Source organism: Schistocerca nitens, chromosome 6 (genome assembly GCF_023898315.1).
Source record: "Schistocerca nitens isolate TAMUIC-IGC-003100 chromosome 6, iqSchNite1.1, whole genome shotgun sequence".
In the NCBI taxonomy this organism is placed as follows: Eukaryota; Metazoa; Arthropoda; class Insecta; order Orthoptera; family Acrididae; genus Schistocerca; species Schistocerca nitens.
In genome coordinates this window covers 303,573,355-303,598,499 of record NC_064619.1, presented here as the reverse complement: position 1 = coordinate 303,598,499, position 25,145 = coordinate 303,573,355, and the positions used below count along the sequence as shown (strand labels likewise).

The window sequence follows — 25,145 nt, the reverse complement described above, 5'->3', positions numbered from 1 at the left end:
TGCCTGGAATACTCCATTTCAAATTCTGAAGGTAGAAAGGGTAAAATTCAGGGAGCAAAAGGCTATTTAGGACATTGACAGAAACCAGACGGCAGCTGTAAGAGTCGAGGGGCATGAAAGGAAAGCAGTGGTTGAGAAGAGAGTGATACAGGGTTGCTGCGTATCCCCAATGTTATTCAGTGTGTGCATTGAACAAGTAATAAAGGAAACGAAAGAAATATTTGGAGTAGAAGTTACAGTTGAGGGGGACAGAAATAAAAGCTTGTAGGTTTCCCAATTACTTTGTCATTCTGTCAGAGACAGCAAGAACTTGGACGAACAGTTGAACGGAATGGACATTGTCTTGAAAGTAGCATGTAAGACGAACATCAACAAAAGCGAGACAAGGATAATGGAATGCAGTCGAATTACATGGTTGGTTCAAATGGCTCTGAGCACTATGGGACTTAACTTCGGAGGTCACCAGTCCCCTAGAACTTAGAAATACTTAAACCTAACTAACCTAAGGACATCACACACATCCATGCCCGAGGCAGGATTCGAACCTGCGACCGTAGCGGTCGCGCGGTTCCGGACTGTAGCGCCTAGAACCGCTCGGCCATTCGGGCCGGCTCGAATTACATCAGGTGACGCTAATAGAATTAGATAAGAATACGAGACACTTAAAATAGTAGATGAGTTTTGCTATTACAGCAGCGAATAATTGATGGCGGAAGCAGAGAGGAAATAAAATGTAGACTGGAAATGGCAAGAAAAGCCTTTCTGAAGAAGAGAAATTTGTTAACATCGAATAGAGATAAAACTATTAGGCAGTCTTTTCTGAAAATATTTGTCTGGAGTGTAGCCATGTATGGAAATGACACATGTACGATAAATCGTTTAGACAAAAAGAGAATAGAAGCTTGGGAAATGTGATGTTACTGAAGAATATTAAAGATCAGAGGATGTGCGATATAGTATTGGGGAGTCAAGAAATTTGTGGCACAGCTTGACTAAAAGTAGGGATGGGTTGACAAGACACATTCTGAGAGATCAAGGGATCGCCTATTTAATACTGGAGTAAAAACCATGGAGGGAGATCAAGAGATGAATACAGTAAGCAGATTCAGAAGGATGTAGGTTGCAGTAGTTATTCGGAGAATAAGAGAATCGCACAGGATAGAGTAGCATGGAAAGCTACATCAAACCAGTCTCCAGATTGAAGACAACAAAAACAACAACAAACTACAGATTTCAACACAGGTTTCCGACATTTTGAAGGAGAAGTAGGCCAGATCTGCCATCTTGTATTTTTTATTTTAGTGCAACTTTAACTTAGAATAAGTGGTCTTGCTTGATCCATCATCTTAGACTGAGGGTAGGAGACGGGGAGAGAGTTAGAGGGGAGAGAGGGGTAAGGGAGGTGGAGGCGTGACGTCGACCTTGATCTTGTCCTCGACACTCATGGAACTGATATACACAGAATGTTTTCGACTGCACTCAGAATAATCGCACCCCGACAGTGTCATTTTGTGAGAAATATGTGGGAGAAAGTAACATGTTTCTTGTCTCTTTTTACTACAGTTTTAATGCCCAATTTCTCACTTGCTGAGTCTGCCAGTGAAGTATGGTCAGCAGCTCCTTGAAGCTCTCGTGCTTACTAAATGAAACAATGGTGGAACACACAGCCTTTGATTAGATCATCTCTACCTCTTGTACAAATCCTACCTTCGAGGATCTTATTCCAACGAGTAGTAGTCATTGACTAGTCGAATAAGTGTTTTTGTAAGCCACTTCTTCCGTGGTCCTCTAACTTTACTACCATATGATATGAAACAGTGACCCCATTCAATGATACAAATTTGATAGTCTGAAAGTAAACCAAATTTGAAACTGACGAAAGAGAATTTGCAACTTCAGCCACATGGCTGTCTGCCCAGTGCCGGTGAAACCAATGTTCGTCCTCTCCACCAAGGTTTACACAGCCACGTTAGATTAAGTCCGATGACTCAACATGTTACAAATGAAATTCAATTATTAGTACTAAGACGTACTTCTCGATGTCAGTCATATTTGTTTCTATAATAAACGTTTCTACTCTTATCAAATGATATTAAAATATAAGTTATCTAAATGCACGACACTTTAGTGTCGAGAACACTGTAAGATACAAAATATCTAGCCACCTTACACAGTAATCAGGAAAGTGCTAGCAGATGCCATGTGTCAATGATGATTCTGATATGTGGTAGCAGGAGCAGAGTAGCGTAAACTGGTTAAATTACCACCGGAAAGTAGAAAAAAGGAACCAATTACAGGGACATGTTCATACTTATGTACATATTCTTAGTTGTAGGCTATCATATACTGAAGAGCCAAAGAAACTGATTACCCTGACTAACATCGCGTAGAGCCTCAGCGAGCACGCAGAAATTCCGCAACACGATGTGGCATTGATTCGACTAATGTGTCAAGTAGCGCTGGAGGGAACTGACACCAAGAATCCTGCGGGGCTGTCCATAAATCCGTAAGAGTACGAGGGGGTGGAGATCTCTTCTCAACAGCACATTGCAAGGCATTCCAGATATGGTCAATAATGTTCATGTCTAGGGAGTTTTGTGGCCAGCGGAAGTATTTAAACGCAGAAGAGTGTTCCTGGGAACACTCTGTAGGAATTCTGGACGTGTGGGTTGTCGCATTGCCGGAATTGCCCAATTCTGTCGGAATGTACAGTGGGCATGAATGGATACAGGTGATCAGACAGGATGCTTACGTACGTGCCATCTATTAGAGTCGTATCTAGACGCATCAGGGGTTCCGTATCACTCCAACTGCACACGCCCCACACCGTTACAGAGCTTCCACCAGCTTTAATAGTCCCTTGCTGACATGCAGGGTCTATGGATTCACGAGGTTGTCCCCATGCCTGTACACATCCATCCGCTCGATACAATTTGAAATGAGACTCGTGCGACCAGGCAATATGTCTCCAGTTATCAACACTCCAATGTCGGTGTCGACGGGCACAGGCGATGGTAAGGCTTTGTATCATGCAGACATCAAGGGTACACGAGTGGGCCTTCGGCTCCGAAAGCCAATATCAATTATATTTCGTTGAATGGTTCGCACGCTGACACTTGTTGATGACAAAGCATTAAAATATGCAGCAATTTATGGAAGGGTTGCACTTCTGTCACGCTGAAGGATTCTTTTCCTTCGTTCTTTCAGGATTTTTTCTGGTCGCAGCGATATCGGAGATTTGATGTTTTACCGGATTCCTGGTATTTACGGTACACTCGTAAATTGGTTGCACGGGAAAATTCCCCTTCATCGCTACCTCGGAGATTCTGTGTCTCATCGATCGTGCGCCAACTATAGCACTAAGTTAAAACTCACTTAAATTTTGAAAATCTGACACTTTAGCAGCAGTAACCTATCTAACAACAACGCCAGTCCCTTGTTGTCTTATATAGCAGTGGCCGTGATGACTGGGTGTTGTGTGATGTCCTTAGGTTAGTTAGGTTTAAGTAGTTCTAAGTTCTAGGGGACTGATGACCATAGTGCTCAGAGCCATTTGAACCATAGCAGTGGCCGGCCGCAGCGTCGTATTTTGCCTGTTTACATATCTCTGTATTTGAATACGCATGCCTATACCAGTTCCTTTGGCGCTTTAGTGGATATGAGACTACAGTAAACTGTATGATTACTATCACACATGTTCATGGTTACTTCCCCGTTTACACTACTTACAAGGAACAACCGCACTATCTTCTACAAGTACTCTGCTGCTCTAATGGAACTCCCACTGTAGTTTTCCCCATAACGTAATTTACTCATTCATACTGCTATTTGTTGAAAATGTTATCTTCAAACATAATATTAAACCGTCACATTTCCTCTCCATCATTCGACCGTAGTGAAAGTATTCCACTAAACAGTTGTTACTAGATATGAAACTTCCTGGCAGATTAAAACTGTATGCTGGACCGAGACTGGAAATCGGGGCCTTTGCCTTTCGCGGGCAAGTGCTCTACCATCTGAGCTACCCAATCACGACTCACGCCCCCTCCTCACGCCTTTGCTTCCGCCAGTACCTCGTCTCCTACTTTCCAAACCTCAGAGTGAAAATCTCATTCTGGAAACATCCCCCAGGCTGTGGCTAAGCCATGTCTCCGCAATATCCTTTCTTCCAGGAGTGCTAGTTCTGCAAGGTTCGCAGGAGAGGTTCTGTGAAGTTTGGAAAGTAGGAGACGCGGTACTGGCGGAAGTAAAGCTGTAAGGACGGGCCGTGAGTCGTGCTTGGGTAGCTCAGATGGTAGAGCACTTGCCCGCGAAAAGCCGGCCGTAGTGGCCGTGCGGTTCTAGGCGCTGCAGTCTGGAACCACGAGACCGCTACGGTCGCAGGTTCGAATCCTGCCTCGGGCATGGATGTGTGTCATGTCCTTAGGTTAGTTAGGTTTAACCAGTTCTAAGTTCTAGGGGACTAATGACCTCAGAAGTTGAGTCCCATAGTGATCAGAGCCATTTGAACCATTTGAGCCACTTGCCCGCCAAAGGCAAAGGTCCTGAGTTCGAGTCTCGGTCCAGTACACAGTTTTAATCTGCCAGGAAGTTTCAGCAACACTAGCGATTTCTTTATCCAATTTGGTAGAACAGTATCAGTAACTAAAACTGCTACGACTCAAACACATCTAAATATTTCAGCTTTATATATTAACTTACGTTAGGACGGATTTTCAGAGTCCGAATTGATACGAGTCGGCCCAGACGTAGTATCTAGTACTAACAGACTACGTAAATTTTAAAATAGCTGTAATGACCTGATCGCTGGACAGGCTAAAGAACAAATAATGGTGCTCTGTATACTCGTATGTAGCTTACACTTTACATCGATAAATGGAAATACTAAGGGATGTAAGCTGCTTCCAAGTAATGATGGAAATAAAATATATCCTGAGTTGCCGAAGTCCACATTTCGAACTTTTGAAGCTGAACGTAAGCTGTAGTTTTTAATAATTGTTACACCCATGTCAGCTCACCAAACTGAAGTACATAACATCTGTGCTATCTCATAAGCAGACTTGTTCTGCTTCAAGCTGAAGCACGAATGTTCGTTTTGATGATGTCACTGGAACATATGAACTACGTATATAACATTGAGCGTAGCAAAGGGTAAAAAAGGTGTAGTTGAGTTATTTTGAATAAATAAACGAAATAGCCTTGTATAAATACTGTGATGATCACACGCAGAAATGTAGTGCGTGTAATACTGATGGACAAAAGCAAAAATGTGAAATTATCTGGAGACAAATAAAACTTCGGTGTCACACGAGACTGATAGCGATAATATTTTGGGGCAACACAACTACTCACACACTGCTACCAAATCATGTATCATGAGACGACAAGACGCGGTGTAAAATTTTTTTCTTTAATTCACAGCGTAACATAAAAGAATGTTTTCTGTCTTTCTCAGATGTCGCACGTCAGTTTATTTCAATGTAAGCCAAAGGTTTCGAGTTATGAATCACTGAAGAGCATATTTACGTAATTGTAATATGGTCTCGTTCCTTATTTCCCAGTTAGACATGTTAATCCATTAAGTAAGGCCACTCGTATGACACGATCTCCACATGCTCTTCATGATACAACATAAAAGCTTCTTCTTTGATTTACTAGGAATCAAATACGTCTTTGATTTGATTTCGTGTTAGCTTCTAGACAACGCTGCACAAATCTGAAACTTCTACGAACATTATCCATTTGCGAAAGAAAATCCATACTCCAGCGGCAGATTTATTACGGTTTTCCAACTTTTCTGTCAAGCAATATTGCAAGATTATGTATGTACGAAATGTGATAGATATGCAATAAATAAATTTTTAGCTACACTGAGATAGAAATAATTTTACAACGATAGCAGTATTCGTTTATAACACAAAATCCGACAAAGTCACTTTATGTAATGTTTACGTATATCCTTGCGTTCGGTTTCTTGCGGGTAAACACTAAAAACGAAAAATATAGATTCCACAAAACAATAACCATAAAAGATGCAAGGCATTTCTTGATCTCAGTGGATATATAAGACTTACACTGAATGGCTTGAGGGTAACCCCAGAACTGAGTGTGGCTGCAAATGATGAACTGAAAGGTAATGAATGTTTTCAGAGAAAACGACCACAAATAATTAGTGCGTATTTGTTGACAAGCAACTACAGTAAGAACTGCCCGGTAACAAAGAGGGTTCAAATTCCAATTAGCGTCCCTATGTACCTAAGAAAGTCCCTACATTTTCTTTGCACAGGTAATATAAATCATAAGTTTAGATGGCTTCAAGAGTATGAAAATCAAGTACTCACCATAATAAAATATATTTTTAGCAGAGTTATTCGTTCTACACGCAAAATAACCTAATAATGATAAACAACAAACAATGAATATTTCTCTTGCCAGCTTCTGACTGACTTTCCCGCTGCTGAAACTACATTTCCAAATTTCGCTAGGTACAAAACACAAAAGCCAGTCACACGCTTCTGAAAGTGGTGATAATTAAGTGACGCAATTAGGCGAAACAAATACGCCACTTGTTCTTATCTAAAGTTCTTGTTTTGTTAGTGTCGCGGCAGCTGGAAGCGACCAATGAGACTGAACGGAACAAGATTATGAACCCCTTTCCAGTTTCATACGCTTTATTGTCGACAAAATGTAACACGTTTGGTACGTATTTAAGAGGCGGTACTTGATGGTGTCATCACGCTCACCTGCAGACATGTTGCGGACTATTGTGGTTGTACTCCTGGCGGTGGCGCTGTGTGGCACCACTGCTTCTCCACTGGGGAGTCCCATTCCAGGGAGCAAGCTCTGGAGGTCTCGTCTGGATGGCCGGATCGTCGGCGGTTCCGCAGTCAGTATCTCACAGTATCCCTGGCAGCTCTACTTCACAATGTGAGTTCTAGCGCAATATGAGAGAAGTATCATACAATGTTGTAACATAATTTTTCCTGATCATGTACTACATTTTTCAGATAACTTGAAATTCCAGTCCAGTATGTAAGACATCAGATAGTAAAATTGTCAAAGAGAGAAAATCTGACACTATTTTTCTTCTTCTTGTTGGAGTTTGTCAATTTCACAATCTGCCTCCAGAAATTGCTTTCACAAATTTTTCCAGATAGTTGTCTTGAAGTTTCACCAGTCACTGCTCTTTCACCATCTCATCCAACTATCTCTTTAGTGTCCCTCTATGTAAATATTCTGAAACATCCACTACTAGAGCCGGCTCGTAGGCACTGAGGCATTATATTCTCCCCATCAAAGTCTTGATGTCTTAATTTTCTGTCCAGTGTTACTCAGGTCATTCCCGTTTTTAAGTAGACCCACAGGACAGATACACACAATTACAGACCTATATCATTGACGTCAATCTGTTGTGGAATTATGGTACATGTTTTATGCTAATGAATTATGACGTTTTTGGAAAATGCAAATCTCAAAAGTTAACGTAGATTCCGCAGAGACCTTGCGAAATCAGCTCGCTCTGTTCCTCCGTGATATCTTTAGCGCTGTTGATCATGTTGATGCCTTATCGCTTGACTTCAGGAAGGCATTTGACACCGTCACGCGCTGCCGTTTAGTGAAAGAAAATATGAACTTACCGAGTATCCGACCAGATTTGTGACTGGATTCAATACTTCCTTGCAGATAGAACTAAGCACGTCGCTCTTGACGGAACAAAATCGACCATATGATATGAAACAGTGACCCCATTCAATGATACAAATTTGATAGTCTGAAAGTAAACCAAATTTGAAACTGACGAAAGAGAATTTGCAACTTCAGCCACATGGCTGTCTGCCCAGTGCCGGTGAAACCAATGTTCGTCCTCTCCACCAAGTTTTACACAGCCACGTTAGATTAAGTCCGATGACTCAACATGCAACAAATGAAATTCAATTGTTAGTACCAAGACGTACTTCACGATATCAGTCATATTTGTTTCCATAATAAACGTTTCTACTCTTATCAAATGATATTAAAATATAAGTTATCTAAATGCACGACACTTTCGTGTCGAGAACACTGTAAGATACAAAATATCTAGCCACCTTACACAGTAATCAGGAAAGGCTGTCCACACAAAAAAATTGTAATAGGTAAACTAGTAGTTTATAGTACCTGCAGTAAACCATCAGGTATAGCAAATGAAAAGTACACTGAAGGATAAACATAGTAGTGGGCGTTAATCAGTGAAGTGGTATAGGGATTTACTGAGTAAAGTGCTAGCAGATGCCATGTGTCAATGATGATTCTGATATGTGGTAGCAGGAGCAGAGTAGCGTAAACTGGTTAAATTACCACCGGAAAGTAGAAAAAAGGAACCAATTACAGAGACATGTTCATACTTATCTACATATTCTTAGTTGTAGACTATCATATACTGAAGAGCCAAAGAAACTGGTTACCTCGACTAACATCGCGTAGAGCCTCAGCGAGCACGCAGAAATGCCGCAACACGATGTGGCATTGATTCGACAAATGTGTCAAGTAGCGCTGGAGGGAACTGACACCAAGAATCCTGCAGGGCTGTCCATAAATCCGTAAGAGTACGAGGTGGTGGAGATCTCTTCTCAACAGCACGTTGCAAGGCATTCCAGATATGGTCAATAATGTTCATGTTTAGGGAGTTTTGTGGCCAGCGGAAGTATTTAAACGCAGAGGAGTGTTCCTGGGAACACTCTGTAGGAATTCTGGACGCGTGGGTTGTCGCATTGCAGGAATTATGACTTTTTGGAAAATGCAAATCTCAAAAGTTAACGTAGATTCCGCAGAGACCTTGCGAAACTCAGCTCGCTCTGTTCCTCCGTGATATCTTTAGCGCTGTTGATCATGTTGATGCCGTATCGCTTGACTTCAGGAAGGCATTTGACACCGTCACGCGCTGCCGTTTAGTGAAAGAAAATATGAACTTACCGAGTATCCGACCAGATTTGTGACTGGATTCAATACTTCCTTAAAGATAGAACTAAGCACGTCGCTCTTGACGGAACAAAATCGAGAGTTGTACAGGTTCTTTCCGGAGTACCCCATGGAAATGTGAGAGGACCGTTAGTATTACCGAGATTATATATATATATATATAATCTAGTAGAAATCGTCGGATGCTCCTTAAGACTGTTCGTAGATGATCCGGTTTTCTGTAACAAAGTAGCAACGCCAGAAGACCGTATCGATTTTCAGAATGACCACCAGAGAATTGATGAATGGCTAGGCTCTAGCAGTTGAACCTGAACGTAAATAAATGTAACGTACTGCGCATACGTAGGAAAACAAAGCGTCTACTGTACAAGTACACTATAGATGAGAAACTGGTAGACCCTAACTGCCGTAAAATGTTTAGCAGTAACTACCCAGAGCGACCTTAAGTGGAATGAGCACACAGATCACAGTGGGAAAAGTAGAAAAGTATATGCTAGACTGAAGTTCGTAGGAAGAATCTTAAGGAAATGTAACTCATCCAAGAAGGAAGTGGTGTATAAGGTGCTTGTTCGAACGATTCTTGAGTACTGTTCAACAATGTGGGCTCCTTACCAGGTAGGACTGATAGAAGAGATAGAGAAGATCCAACGAAGAGCTTCGCGTTTCGTCACGGGGTCGTTTAGTCGGCGCGAGAGCGCTACCGAGATGATCAACAAACTACTGCGGCAGTCGTAACAGGAGAGGCGTTGTGCATCACAGCCAACGGCCTTGCCGCAGTGGTAACACCGGTTCCCGGTGGACTGCTGTCGGGCTGGGCTAGCACTTGTATGGCTGACCATCCGGTCTGCCGACAGCTGTTAGCAAGCAGGGTGCACTCAGCCCTTGTGAGGCAAACTAAGGAGCTACTTGATTGAGAAGTAGCGGCTCGGAAACTGACATACGGCCGGGAGAGCTGTGTGCTGACCACATAACCCTTCACATCCGCATCCAGTGACACCTATGGGCTGAGGATAACACGGCGGCCGGTTGGTACCATTGGGCCCTCATGGCCTGTTCTGGAGGAGTTAAGTTTTTAGTTGTGCATCACAGAGAGGTTTGCTATTGAAATTTCGAGAGAGTACTTCGAGGAAGAGTCGGACAACATGTTATTGCTCGCGTATTGACCAGGACGAGAGAATCCGAGAAATTACAGGCAATACAGAGCCTTATCGATAATTATTCTTCTCACACGCCAATTGCGAGCGGAACAGGGTAGGCAGGTTCAGTTAGTGGTACCAGGAGTGTGCTCCGCCACACACCATTAAGTGGCTTGCGGAGTTTGATGTAAATGTAGATATTGCGCAATTCTTCGTTAGCCGTCGGTCTCATGCTGGGTTACGAAACAAAAATTGATACTCTCATGCTATCTGTCTTTACGACATTTGAGATACGTTTCAAAAAGACTTAGATTTATTGCGTAATTTTTGTGGGTGACAAAGCCTTTAAAACGATATTATATTGCCTCGGAGAGAGAACAGCTCCGATAGCTGCCTGCAGAGACAGTGCGTGTAGCGACTCTGTGGCAACTTTGAAGCTTAAACGTCAGATGTCACCTGATTTAAGTCAGACTATAGTGTCTTTGCTTGTTTTATTGGCTGGCCTGCTAATGTATCACTATCTATGAGTCGTGGGAAGAAAAACAATTATGTATCTGGTCACATTTGTCCTCAGCTAATCTGACGAGTATTAACACAAGGACTATCCATTACATTTCCTCCGCCTGCCGCTGTGGCCTAGCGGTTCTAGGCGCTTCAGTCGGGATCCGCTCTGCTGCTGTTCGAATCCTGCGTCGGGCATGGATGTGTGTGGTGTCCTTAGGTTAGTTAGGTTTACGTAGTTCTAAGTACAGGGGACTGATGACCTCAGATGTTAAGTTCCATAGTGCTTGGAACCATTTGAGTCATTTGAACATTTCTTCCGGTAAATGACGCCCCAGCCTTCCAGCTGTCTTCTCTCACTCATACCACCGTCAGTAATATTCCTACTGTGAAATGTGTGGCTGTCTGCTACGTACATGAACGTACATGAACAGCAACTATGCTGGTTTTGAATGTGGTACTTCTGGGTAGTACCGCTGTACAACTACCTCATTACTCTTTCGTGTCAGTCGCTTTATGAGTCTCGTTTATTACGATTTTTGTATTTTGTATCATATTTGTGAAAATAGTGAGTAAGAATATACAATACTGGGTCCATGTTTCACAAACTTTTATTTTGAGCGACGTAGGTTTGGGTTTCTATCCCCTTTTTCAGTGTTGCTTTTTTTTTTTCAGAGACATTATTGTTCCTTCTTGTGTACTTTGAAGCAAGGAATCTAACAGTCACCTAATATATTAAGTGGTGATTAGAAATACATTGAGATCCTACAGTGTAACTTACTTCACGTTCCGACCCTGACTGAGGATTTGAAACCATCAGCCGCTGTGGCATCCTCTGCCGGTGACGACATTCGGATGCGATACGGAGGTATCGAGCCGTCAATCTGCTCTCTCGGCCGCTAATCAGCTTCCCAGACCTTGGAGCCGCTACTCTTCGCTCAAGTAGCTCATCAATTGGCGTAGTAAGACTCAGGGCACAACATTACAGTCCTCTGACCATGGATGGTTCAAATCAAATGGCTCTAAGCACTATGTGACTTAACATCTGAGGTCATCAGTCCCCTAGATTTAGAACTACTTAAACCTAACTAACCTAAGGACAGGATTCGAACCTGCGACCGTAGTAGCAGCGCAGTTCCGGACTGAAGCGCCTAGAACCGCACGGCCACAGCGGCCGGCTCTGACCATGGAAAAATCTATGGGAGTACAGTGAATCGAACCAGGGTCCTCCCCATGCCAAACAGACGCGCTGAGCTCTCAGGTATGGAAGGAAAGAAATAACACGATGAGTTTTACGTCAATCCGTCGGTTAAGTCAGTGGAGACTGCGTAATAGCGAAGGACGGGTAGGAAAATCGTCCATATCTTTAATGGTACCACCGTAGCATCCCCCTAAAGCGATTTAGCGAAATTACGGAAGACCTACATCTGGAAGGCCCGAGGATTTGAACCGTCGTCGTCCTGAACACGAGTTCTGTGCCTCATCGCTGTGTCTCCTCGCTTGGGCGCAGGTACTGTGGTGGACTTTCTACAGTATAAAAGAAAGAAATTGATGTACGATATTACATTGATGGTGTGACTTGAAAATTACATTGCCAAGAGGAATAGTCAATATTCGGGGATATGACAAGAACAATCATTCGAAGGAAAAAGTCTAGTGAATATGGGCTCTAAAATGCAAAGGATGTGTTTGACAGTAACGAAGAAGAACAATTTCTCATGGCTCGTAAACTATGTACTTTAGAGACTGGACGTTTGTTCTTGTTTTGGTCCATACTACCATTCCTCAAAATATGGAAAGCAAAGAGCTTGCTGTAGAAGAGATTTGTTTCATACAATCGAAGATGAAGAATTGCTCCTAGGTCTTAAGGAGTGCCTTTTAGAGCCCATGTCTATTAGACCCATTCGTTTCGACCGATGATTCCTATCACATTCCTGAATATCCACCATTCCTCCAGGTACGGCACATACGTTTAGTTTCTGGCTACACCACTTCGACAACGAGGTACTCACGAAGCTGCATTGGCTATTCCAGTAATTCTGATAGTATTTAAAGAATATTCAAAATTATACACTGAAGCGCCAAATAAACTGGCATAGGCATGCGTATTCAAATACAGAGATATGTAAACAGGCAGAAGACGGCGCTGCGATCGGATAACGCCTGTATAAGACAACAAGTCTCAGGCGCAATTGTTAGATCGGTTAATGTTTCTACAGTGGCAGATTTTCAAGATTTAAGTGAGTTTTAACTTAGTGTTATAGTTGGCGCACGATCGATGGGACACAGAATCTCCGAGGTAACGATGAAGAAGGGATTTTCCCGTACGACCATTTCATGAGTGTACTGTGGATATCAGGAATCCGGTAAAACATCAAATCTCCGACATCACTGCAGCCGAGAAAGATCGTGCAAGAAAGGGACCAACGATGACTGAAGAGAATCGTTCAACGAGACAGAAGGGCAACCCTTCCGGAAATTGCTGCAGATTTCAAAGCTGGACCATCAACAAATGCGAACCATTCAACGAAACACCATCGATATGGGCTTGGATCCGAAGGCCCACTCGTGTACCCTTGATGACTGCACGACACAAAGCTTTATGCTTCGCCTGGGCCTGCCAACACCGACACTGGACTGTTTATGACTGGAAACATGTTGCCTGGTCGGACGAGTCTCGTTTTAAATTGTATCGAGCGGTTGGGCATGTACTGGTATGGAGAGAACCTCGTGAATCCATGGACTCTGCATGTTAGTAGAGGACAGTCCTAGCTGGTGGAGGCTCTGTAATGGTGTGGGGCGTGCGCAGTTGGAGTGATATGGGACCCCTGATACGTCTAGATACGACTCTGATAGTTGAGACTTACGTAAGCATCCTGTCTGATCACCTGCATCCATTCATGTCCTTTCTGCATTCCTACGGACGTGGACAACTCCAGAAGGATAATGCGACACCCCATATGTTCAAACTTGCTACAGTGTCGCTTCAGGAACACTCTTCTGAGTTTAAACTTTTCTGCTGGCCACCAAATTCCCCGGACATGAACATCATTGAACATGTCTGGGATGCCTTGCAACTTGCTGTTCAGAAGAGATCTCCACCCACTCGTACTCTTACTGATTTATGGACAGCCCTGCATGATTTATGGTGTCATTTCCCTCCAGCACTACTTCAGACATTAGTCGAGTCCATGCCACGTCGTACTGCGGCTCTTCCGCGTGCTCTCTGGGCTCTTCAGTGTATAACTGAACAACGCAGGATTGGTAAGGGATGGGTTTAAGACAGTGTACAGTTGTGGTGAGACCAAAATGTATTTGGTAGCTAAAATGTCTGATACTTTTCAGTTTCCTTAATTTCAAGCCTTGAAAGTATCTGTTCTCTCTTTCCTTAATGCAGCATCTACGTAATAATTTTGGTGAATTTCTAAATAACACTGCGCCAAAGTGGAGTACGATTCTTGCAATTTTCATAATATATTATTTTCTTTCATTCGTGTATGTACATGTGCATTTGTCACCCATGCAGTACTAATCGCACTCGTACAAAATGACATTATCACTCTACTTTTATTCATTGACAGTTGTACGTCGTAGTCGTTAAACATATTTTTTCATGTCATCTCTTTGGTGTGGTAGGTCACAAAATAATGCTACCTATTCAGGTTGACAATACGTCGAAGAACCGCAGAGAACACTGTTTCAGAGCTAGATTTCAAAGAATTGGTGAGGGGTGTGTTATAGTGCGTTTAAAAGTAGTTGGCATTTGACAGTAGCGGGCTACACTGCTCCCGCCACTAATACTGTAGCGTTTCACTCTGTTGACAGCCCAGTTCATAGTGTCTGCCAGCCCTCAAGCAGTAAGTGATGAGAAAATGTTGATGCAACACTTAAATTCCATAGAACATTTGCTCCTCCATGTTGTACCCTGGAACATTTTTCATATTTGGAAAAACCTTACTTTTGCGGAGTAATTTTTGTAATTTTTTTTAAAAACGTCTACAGCATACAAGAAGAGAACGATTTCATCTACGAAAGGAATAAGAGTACTTATTAAACTTCTATTACAGGGCTGGCCAGAGGGGAGAGTCTGAAAAAAGATCCATGGTATAACACTCTTCCCTACTTGACGCAGCAGTTTTACAACTTCGGACCTTGAAGGTCAGATGTCAGCTAATTTGAATCGCACTACACAGTCTTTGCATGTTTTATTTTCTTCGACAAAAGAACGCTTTCAATGACTGTGGACTGGTAACCACTGCTTGGAACTACTTTTCTAGTCTAGTATCACCAAAAACTGGCAGTTAAGACAGTAAGACAATAAGATTTCGCAGCCAGCGGTCATTTAAAAATAATTTATGTAATGTAGAATAGACCAGCAGATGTCACGAGAGGCGGAGCCGTCAATATAATAGGAGGCGGGGTTCATTGTGCTGTCAGTAGATAAACAGCAACAGCAGACTGGATCAGTCAGGATAGCTCAGCGACTTCGAAAGTGAGTAACAAATCCATCAGGGGCGTTCCAACCCTTTCGGTGCTGCCCATGTCGACTTTGGTGACATCATCGTGAGGTGGAAACACGAAGGAACAACCAGAGATAAACCAACCCCAGGCAGGCCTCATGTACCACTGACAGTGGCCGTCGAGTATTGCAAAGGGTGGTTGTTAAAATTCGCATAAAATCACCAGAAGAAATCGCTCTTGACGCCCAAAATGCTACCAGAAGTCCAATTAGCACAACGACTGTGTGTAAGGATTTAAAAAGAGTAGGGTGCGATGGTCGAGAAGTATCTGAAAAGCCATACATTTCTGTGGTCAGAGGTAAGCGACTCTTGAGGTGGTCTAAAGAGTGACGTCATTGAACAGTGTACGACTGGAAACGAGTGATTTGTAGTCATAAATCACCCTACACCTTGTGGAAATCCGATGGATGGGTTTGGGTTCAATCCGAAGGATGGGTTTGGGTTTGGCAAATACCTGGCAAACGGTTCCTACCATCATATGTAGCACTAACAGTGAAGTACGGCGGAAGTGGTATTACGGTAGCGGGGTGTTTTTCGTGGTTCGGTAGCAGTCCCCTCATTCCACCCAAGAAAACGCTAAATACGGAAGGATATGAACACATTTTACAGCAGTTATGTACTGCTTACGGTAGAGGAACAGGTGGGAAACGATGATTACTTGTACCAGTATAACAATTGAAACGTCCCCTTATAAAAATTATACATGACTGTGCTTAAACTGACACACAATATTTTTTTAGCGCAACGCAACGTGACTTTCAGTAATCCCTACAAGAGAATGGCCCCGACTAACATTAACCTATACGTTTCACAAATCACTTACCTCACAAAAATCTTCGTTACTCAAACTACTGCAAAAAAGCGAGCGCCACTACTGCCAGCTAAATAAAAGATTCAAACTACGGAAGGCACTAACTACTGATAGGCATAGTTAGCAAATGAAAGATTTTAATAGAGAACAAACAATGTATTTACCTTAATAGTCATAATATATATAGCAGTTCATGACATCCATTCTTACAAATGTACTGTTTCTGATGGACACACCTCCAGATTATCCATTCTCAAAAATCGGCCATCTCACTTCCCCACATCCACCACTGCTGGCGGCTCGCCTCCAACTGCGCAACGCTACGCGCTGTTAACATCCAGCTGCCCAACACTACAATGGCAGACAAGAATGCAAACTATCCACAGACTGCACACAGCACAGAGAGTGATTTTCATACAGAGCGCTGCGTGGCGTTACCAATAAAAAAAAACCTAAACAGCCTACTTACATAGCTCCCATGCTCCCAACAAAAAATTTTACAAATTGTTTTGGGCACTGGCCAATACATATTTGTTAAACTTTTTTCACAATTACAATAACAAAGAAATCAAATTCACACACTTATTGATACAATGTTGGTCAAAAGCTTAACTTTTCTTACAGCCCATAAAGACAGTCCTGATCGTTCATCACAGTAAAATAGCAGTGTTTTTCTCAAAGTCTGAGCAGTAAAAGAAAATGCACACGGAAGTAGTGGATTTCCATGCAATCTTGAAGAAGTAGTGTTGTCCTTCCAACGGAAAGACAGAGCTGACTCTCGACATGCAGACAGGTAATGGTCCACAACAGAGCAAACCCACAGCGGAGTCAGTCGAAGTTTTGAAGAATATTGGTAGGTAGGTATCACAGAGCAGACCCACTGTAGTCCTGGTAGAGAGTATGGTATTGGTGGGCCACCAGAGGTGCAGACCCACTGCAGTCCTTGTAGAAATAATGGTATTGGTGAGTCATAAAAGGTGTAGACCCACTGTAGTCCTTGTAGAGATGGCCAGAAGGCATCTGCTGCGACTGTGCGGGTGCACAATCACCATCGAAGAGTCTTGTGGACAATATAGCAAGTCCATAAACCACCACTTGTGCACTCACAAAGTTTCTGGAATTGTCCTTAGAAGTCTTGCAGACAATATAGCAAGTCCATAAACCACCACTTGTGCACTCACAAAGTTTTTGGAATTGTCCTTAGAACCAGCAATGCTGTTAATCAGTCCCTTGCTGAATTATTAACACACGTCCAAACGCTAACAGTCCCAACTTCTCACATATTTTGCATATACTATGACCATCAGAAATTTGATGAACTGGTGTCAATTACAATTTTATAACATGAAAATACAATAACAAAGGTACAAAATACATTATTAAAGAACATAACAACACAGATAAATTTGTAGTAGTACAGGCTTTACAAAAGAATAGAAATAAACAGATACATCAGTGTTACAGGAATCATGACATAAGTGAATATATAAAATAATGAGAATAATTTTCGAAACATTAATTTCACACGTGAGCATTAAAACACAACAGAATAAATAATGTCTAAACATCTTTACAAAGAAAATAACATAGTATTTGAAAAATTCTACAACATAAATCTTATTAGCTAAACACATAAAGACAGGAAAAAGACAATTACACAAGGATACATAAACACATAGCGGAATAATACAAAAGGAAAGACAGGGTTCGTTTTCAGGGTAACATTTGGTACTGCAGTCCAACCCAAAACTTCATTCCATAGATCTTTCGTCTTATTTCAACATTTTTTTCCACCAAAAAAATCCTATCCAAGCATGCTTTCTGTATTTATATGTTCACATATTTCTTACCTCATTATTTATTTTCCACTATCTTACCTCGTCACTTATTTCCAAGAAAATCCTACCTAAACCTGTTGTCCCTAAACGCTACTTTTTTGTTCATATCCTTTTTCAAAATACTTTTTGGCCAAACCATTTTGTTATAGCTTCTCAATGCATTTCTTCCAATTCATCACAACTCGTTCTCTTATATAGCCTACCCCATCTTAAGCTAACTTATATCTACTGAGCTCAGATGCTAAACTAAGGGACAAGGCAATGCAGCAGCACAAAACAATTAACACAAACAGCAATGATAAAAAATGCAAATTGGCAAAGGAAGCAGCATAAATTAGCAAAGCAAATGCAATATTACAACTAATACAAGGCAATGCGCAGCAAACAATAAAAATGAATCATTAGTAAAACTGACTTAACAGAACAATACAAAGTCAAATTCAGTAGTACTATACCAGCAAACAGCAGCAGCAAATGCAATAACTTATATCTAAACATGACAAAGCTCAAGCAGAAAAAATATTACAATAAAAACAACAATGCAGATAAGGGAAATGTCTATTCACATCTTAATGTCTATGTAATTAAAGTGGTGCACCACAACAACTTATTGTAAAAAAAAATATTACCATCTACTTGAAAAGAAAATTATGTATGCAGTTACTGTTACTAGTCCCTTCTTATTGTTCTTTCCTATCCAAGTGCTCCTTTTTTGAAGAATGAGGATCATAAAATTATTAATTAACAGATCTGTTGACAGAAAGTTTTCACATTAGCAAATACATTTAATTTTATTTTATAAAACCAATGTTGTAACACAGCTGGAAACCAGATATCAAATGAAATAAGCAATTATCTAAAGCGAGTCCGCCCCCGGTAGCTGAGTGGTCAGCGCGACAGACTGTCAATCCAAAGGGCCCGGGTTCGATTCCCGGCTGGGTCGGAGATTTTCTCCGCTCAGGGACTGGGTGTTGTGTTGTCCTAATCATCATCATTTCATCCCCATCGACACGCAAGTCGCCGAAGTTGCGTCAGATCGAAAGACTTGCACCAGGCGAGCGGTCTACCCGACGGGAGGCCCTCATCACACGACATTTCATTTCATTTCATCTGAAGCGAAACATAAAATTATCATTCAATAGTCATGTGGCATTTCATAAGTTAGTAGAAATTCTCTCAACTCTCATAGAAAGACACTTGTCATAATCAGGTGTCCAGATGTTAGAATATTACCCATCAGTTCACAAGCATTTCAGTAAGTAGTACAAAGTACAATATGTTTCCAAGTAATGAGCGTGTCATATTTGCAATGCCTTCTACAAAGGAATGTCAATAGCGAGGATAATGGCCTCCCTTTTTTTTCCACATTTGCCTCTGAACGGCACACACTAATGACTTTTTCCCAGGCGACTATCGCGCAGCTGGGTGCCCACCACGCATTACGTGAAGGTCACTTAACTTTCCTACCGAAATATTTACGACAGCAGTTTGCGCTACAGTGGCAGTCTCATATAAAAAGTTCACAGGTCGAGAATTTGCGTTACAAATGTGTAGAAACAAATTCCTACAAATACAACAGTGTCCAAAAAATATTCGTCGGCATTGTGATACATTCACGCAATTACACACATTTCATAACTCTTAAAGTACGATTCTTGGTTTCCAACATCCTTTTTCACAAGTCAGAGTCCCTAACCACTACTCATTATTCCTATACATATAAACACATAATCACATTCCTCATATACGTTAGCATCAGCTTATTGATCATAAACATACCTTAACAGCATAACACACATCGTCGTCGTAATAATACCATCATAAAAACTCAGCCAAATCTCAAAAACGTCGTAGCTTTCTGCAATAATTTCAAAACCTAAAAAAATTCTCTGCTCATTTCAATATTGTCATCTACCTCAAACGTACTTTAAAATCATGATCCCATACCAAATACATCATTCAGAGCTCTCGTAGTATCACAATGGTTCCAAAAAAATATGAGCATTTCACAAAGTACAGACAAAATACAATTTCATAAGTGTGAAGTTATCCAACTGCGTAATTGTGTAAACATGTGTCACTGATGTAGTAAAAAAATGTTTGTCTCTCCCAGTTAAAAGATCAGATAGCTGTGTAATTTATGTGTTAGAGAAATATGGTATCGATGTATAAAGTTTTATAAGCAAATACCATATTAGCTAGGGCTCCTTGTGCTTGCCAAACACATGGTACACAAAGTAAGCATGAACCTCCCTGAGGATTAATGTAATTATACCCTCAGGTGTTACAGATTACAGAAATGGAATTAAATGTATCACGGAAAACTTTCTTTGTAATTCAAAAATCTTTAAAAAATAGACGTTTTAAGTACAAAATTAATCACTCAAATACGTGTACTGTAGCGCTAAACTGTGCGTCTTGTTGTAAGATAATCTCTGTGGAAGTGTCGTAGTTATCGTCCTCCGAAAGCTAAGTTCTGCAGAAGTCAATGTACTTACCTCATGATAAACAAAAGTGAAATGCTTTGCGTATAGATATATTAGTTATTACGCTTATTGCCGTGATGAAGAAAGTACTGTGCTGTAACGTATTGTTGTGCTACGGAAAAGGCTGTCTCATTGTAGCTATACCACAAAAGTTACTACTAAAACATGTCTTACTTTCCAGAAGAATTCAGAAAAACTTTGCAGATATAAAGCAGATACAGCACAAAAGCAACAATGTAAATTGTATCACACTTTAGTAGCGTCGTGATATAATCGTGTAGCTGTCAAATAAACCAAATACTAAGTCATCTTTAATCTCACAGAAAGTACTTCAAATAAAGAATGTCTTTTCAAGTAAACCAAAATGTTGCATTAAAATCTCATTAGCAGTACATGTTCTAAGTATGTAAGCCTTATAGTCGTTATATAATCGTGCAACTAACAAGCAAGAATGTACACACACAGTAACACTGTGTCCTCTGTTCACTATCACAGTGCAGTGGTAATTACTCTCTAAATATGTTCCCTAGGTTCTAGATTGGATAGTTAGCTTCAAAACATTGTTGCATTATAACAGTTTCTAAGTGTGACAACGTGTACTAGTAGCGTGAAGTGAAAAATTTTATGGCAAAGACTAAGTTAAAAAGCAGATTATCTTTCAATAAATGGTTTTACATGTGAAATGTGGTGTAAACTTTTACTCTTCCTAGTGCGCAGAGTTTCAGCTTCAAAGTAATTATCATGTTGTATACGTCGGTAAGGAGTGCTAAAATTTTTCTCATGGTTAGCGTCTATGTTATTTTTCTCTGAGCCAGCCGGCGCACGTGGCTGCCTGCGGTACAGGTCATTGTCTGCCTCTTTGTTGGCGCGCGTCGTTATTGGGTTTTGGAGGTCTAACTTCTACAAATTCACCTTGTCGAGAGGGACCAGCCCTGTTTGAATCCCGCCAGTTATGATGAAATTCAGGTCTGTCGATATGATTATATCGTCTGTCGTCATGTCGGTAGTTCCTGTAGTTTCTTTCTTGTCGGTTAAGTGGTGGAGAATTTCTCCCTGAATTATCACTGCACGGTGGACCGTTGCGTCTGAAGTTATTCTGTCTCCCGTGACAATAATAGTTCTGGTTACCATATTGTCTGTTTCTATGGTTGTCTCTGTTACATTCATTACTACGGAAATGCGATCTTTCTCTGTAATTATTATTACTCTGCCAACGGTTGTCATACGGGTGGTGTCTGTTTTGGTCACGATTTACGTTGTAAGAATAGCCTTGTCGTGTCCAGTTTGTTATTTCTTTCCTCACGGAAATGTGACGGATATGACCTGTAATTGTTGTGTTCCTGTTTTCGCGTTCCGCGATTGTCAGTGTCAATTTCTAATTCTTGTAAGAGTCCCTGAAAAGCTTCAATGTCGTCTTTGCAACGTCCTGCCAAAATAATATGTCGTAAATGTTCAGGCAATTTGATTAAGCAAATGCGGATGAGTTCTGAGGGGCTGTATGGGTTTGACTGGTACTGATTCTTGTGCAACATGTCTTCAAAATATTTCACAAGACTGGAAAATTCAGATTGTTCGAAATGATTCATCATTATGATGCTATGTTTTACTCGGTCTTGTGTAGCTTGAGATCAATATGCTGAGAGGAAGGCATGATAAAATTCTCCTTCGCTGTGACAATCGTGAATGACCGATCGCATTCTTTCAGCTGGTTCATTCTCTAAGTAGCCACACATAAATTCTAATCTGTGCTCTAATGACCAGTTGGGAGGAAAACAATGAGAGAATTGATGGAGCCACGCTTGTGGATGAATTTCGTTGCCAGAATTCTTAAATGTTTTGAATTTACGTGTAGTGATGAACAGCTTATAGTCAAAATCATCATGTCGGCGAGTAGCATATCGGTCATTGTTACGTCGTGTCGGCGGTTCCATCTCAAAATTCGGTGCACATTGCCAATTTCTTTCATAATTTCCGAAATGCCCTGTGTTATTATTTTGGGGCTTTTCCGTATTTCTAAGTCCCTCTTCCCGTGTTGGAGCGCGAGTGTCCTCTGAAATATGTAATTTTTGTATTACTTGTGCCAACTTATCTTGTACTTCCCGGATTTCTCTTTTGTGCTGCGTATTAATTTGATTCTGATTCTGTTTGAATTTCTTAATTTGTTCATACTCTTCTGTGTCAGTGATGGCTACAAGTGTGTCATTCAGATCATCATCTACCTTTGCATATAAGTTAGTGAACTGATCCGAAAGTTCGGCTACTTTCTCCGATAGTGTACTTATTTCCTCAGTGTGTTTTTCTGAACCAAATTTCAGAGTGTCTATTTGTGTTGAAATCGTATCTACTGTGTCCTTTAAGTTTTCCTGAGTTTTTGCAAGTTGCGTAACCGAATCGGTAGATGCAACTCAGTCAATTTTAGCTTGCAAGGTCTCATGATTTTCATGAACAATAGTTTGCAGTTCTTTTGTGGCTAATTCGTGATTCTGTAATGTATTTTCATGCCGCGAAAAAATAGGTTGGAAATGCTCACAAATTTGTGTATTTACGTCATTCCAGACTTTTTGACATTTCGATTCGATTTTATGTAATTCAGTAGTTAAACCTTCACGTGTTTGTTCAAGCGTATGTTCCACTGAGTCTAACTTTTGAAGCTTTTGTTCCATTGTGTCTAACTTTTGAAGCTTTTGCTGTGTTTATCTCTGATTTTGTTCCATTTGTTGCATTAATTGCAATAATAATGTATTAGTGTCTGGCATCTGTTCCTCTATGCTTTTCGGCAGTGCATTTGCACCGGCAACATTCACATTTTGATAAGCAGAAAATGTGTCTTGACTTATTTGAGAAAACGGTGAGGACGCAAAACCTGAATCTACAGTATTTGCAAGATTGTGTCCTGTCATTTCGGATTCCTGAGCCGAGCTGTTGCCGACCGATCGATCGATAATGCTTCCCTGTTCACTAATTGTTTCACTGCCTACACCATTATTTGCAGCCCGCTCCATTTCCCTATGCACAGTTACCAAATTGCTACTTCCAATGTCTGTTAATTCATTACACAGTGGTGCTGATAAGCTACGCTCGTCGTCACTATTATTTCTCAGTTTACTATGGAGCCTAGTGTTACGTTTTTCACACGCCATTATTGTCATCATATTTCACACGACAACACAGAAAAGCACAATTTGAAGAGCAAAATAAGAAAACACGTTAACATAGCATTGAAAATAATATCTCATTAATTGCAAGCGCAGCTGCGAAATACTTGGTGCAAATCTACATGCATGCCACAACTGTTTTACTGTACAAGAATGAAAAACTACAACTACGCGCTAGCAATAAACAACGGCTGCACTAATTGCACAAACTACAAGAAAAAATCAGAAGAATCCAGTGAGGTATCCTCGGCTAAGGGTCGACATATGAAATGTCCCCTTAGAAAAATTATACATGACTGTGCTTAACCTGACACACAATATTTTTAGCTGAACGCAGTCTGACTTTCAGTAATCCCTACAAGAGAATGGCCCTGACTAAATTAACCTATACGTTTCACAAATCACTTAATTCACAAAAATCTTCGTTTCTCAAACTACTGCAATACAGCGAGCGCCACTACTGCCAGCTAAATAAAAGATTCAAACTACGGAAGGCACTAACTACTGATAGGCATAGTTAGCAAATGAAAGATTTTAAAAGAGAACAAATAATGTATTTACCTTAATAGTCATAATATATATAGCAGTTCATGACATCCATTCTTACAAATGTACTGTTTCTGATGGACACACCTCCAGATTATCCATTCTCAAAAATCGGCCATCTCACTTCCCCACATCCACCACTGCTGGCGGCTCGCCTCCAACTGCGCAACGCTACGCGCTGTTAACATCCAGCTGCCCAACACTACAATGGCAGGCAACAATGCAAACTATCCACAGACTGCACACAGCACAGAGAGTGATTTTCATACAGAGCGCTACGTGGCGTTACCAATAAGAAAACCTAAACAGCCTACTTACACAATACACCCATCACAAAGCCGCATATGTGGGGCAATGGTTTCTGGACATTAATATTCCTGTAGACTGGCCTCGCCAGAGTCCAGATCTGAACCAATAGAACACCTATGGGATGAGCTAGAAAGTCGACTTTGGTTCTGACCTTAGCATCCAACATCGCTACCATCTATGAGTTCGGCTCTTGAGGGGTAAAAGGCTGCCATTTTGCCACAGATGTTCAGACATCTCATTGACAGAGTCCGTAGTAGAGTCAAGCCGTCACAAAGATGAAGGGTATACACATCCCATATCAATATCCACTATTAAGTGTTCTGATAGTTTTGATCAAATATGTGATTTTATTGTGTGATAAAATGTAACATGTTATTTCTGCAAAATTTGAAATGAAACACTACGCAGCAAGCAACAGGAAGCACTCACAGATCTCAGACCAGCTACTACGTAAGTGGTACTATATCACGATTGTAGCTTCCGCCCCTTTCACCAACAGCAACGAATCAAAAATTCACACTACATTTGCCATCAAAAGCATTAGACCACCCCAAAATACATTGATACTGTCACCAAATAAAATGCATTATGCCATAACGGCCAGCCATTACAATATAATGACTGCAAAGAAAAAACTACAAGCCACAGTAGTCACCCAGATGAAAACTACCTTGCAATAGCAACCGAAACTTTATTAGTTTTGTCATCTAGAAACGACGGAGAGGTGCTGTCCCTGCCGCAGGTGCAGTCGTCCGCAACCCCACGACGACTACGGCCGTCCACTTCACTCCTCCACCGCCCCACACCGAACCCGGGGCTATTGTGCGGTGCGGCCCTCGGTGGACCCCCCAGGGAACATCTCACACCAGATGAGTGTAACCCCTA

General features: G+C 41.3%; 1 protein-coding gene across 1 annotated transcript in view; it reads left to right on the top strand.

The window, feature by feature from the left end:
* Positions 1 to 6,751: 6,751 nt before the first annotated feature.
* The window catches only part of LOC126263336 (trypsin alpha-like), a 29,212-nt gene continuing 10,818 nt past the window's right edge, over positions 6,752 to 25,145 (top strand). The window contains exon 1 of the mRNA XM_049960424.1: positions 6,752 to 6,927. Within this exon, the coding sequence (XP_049816381.1) occupies positions 6,752 to 6,927 (176 nt within the window). The remainder of the gene's footprint in view (positions 6,928 to 25,145) is intronic.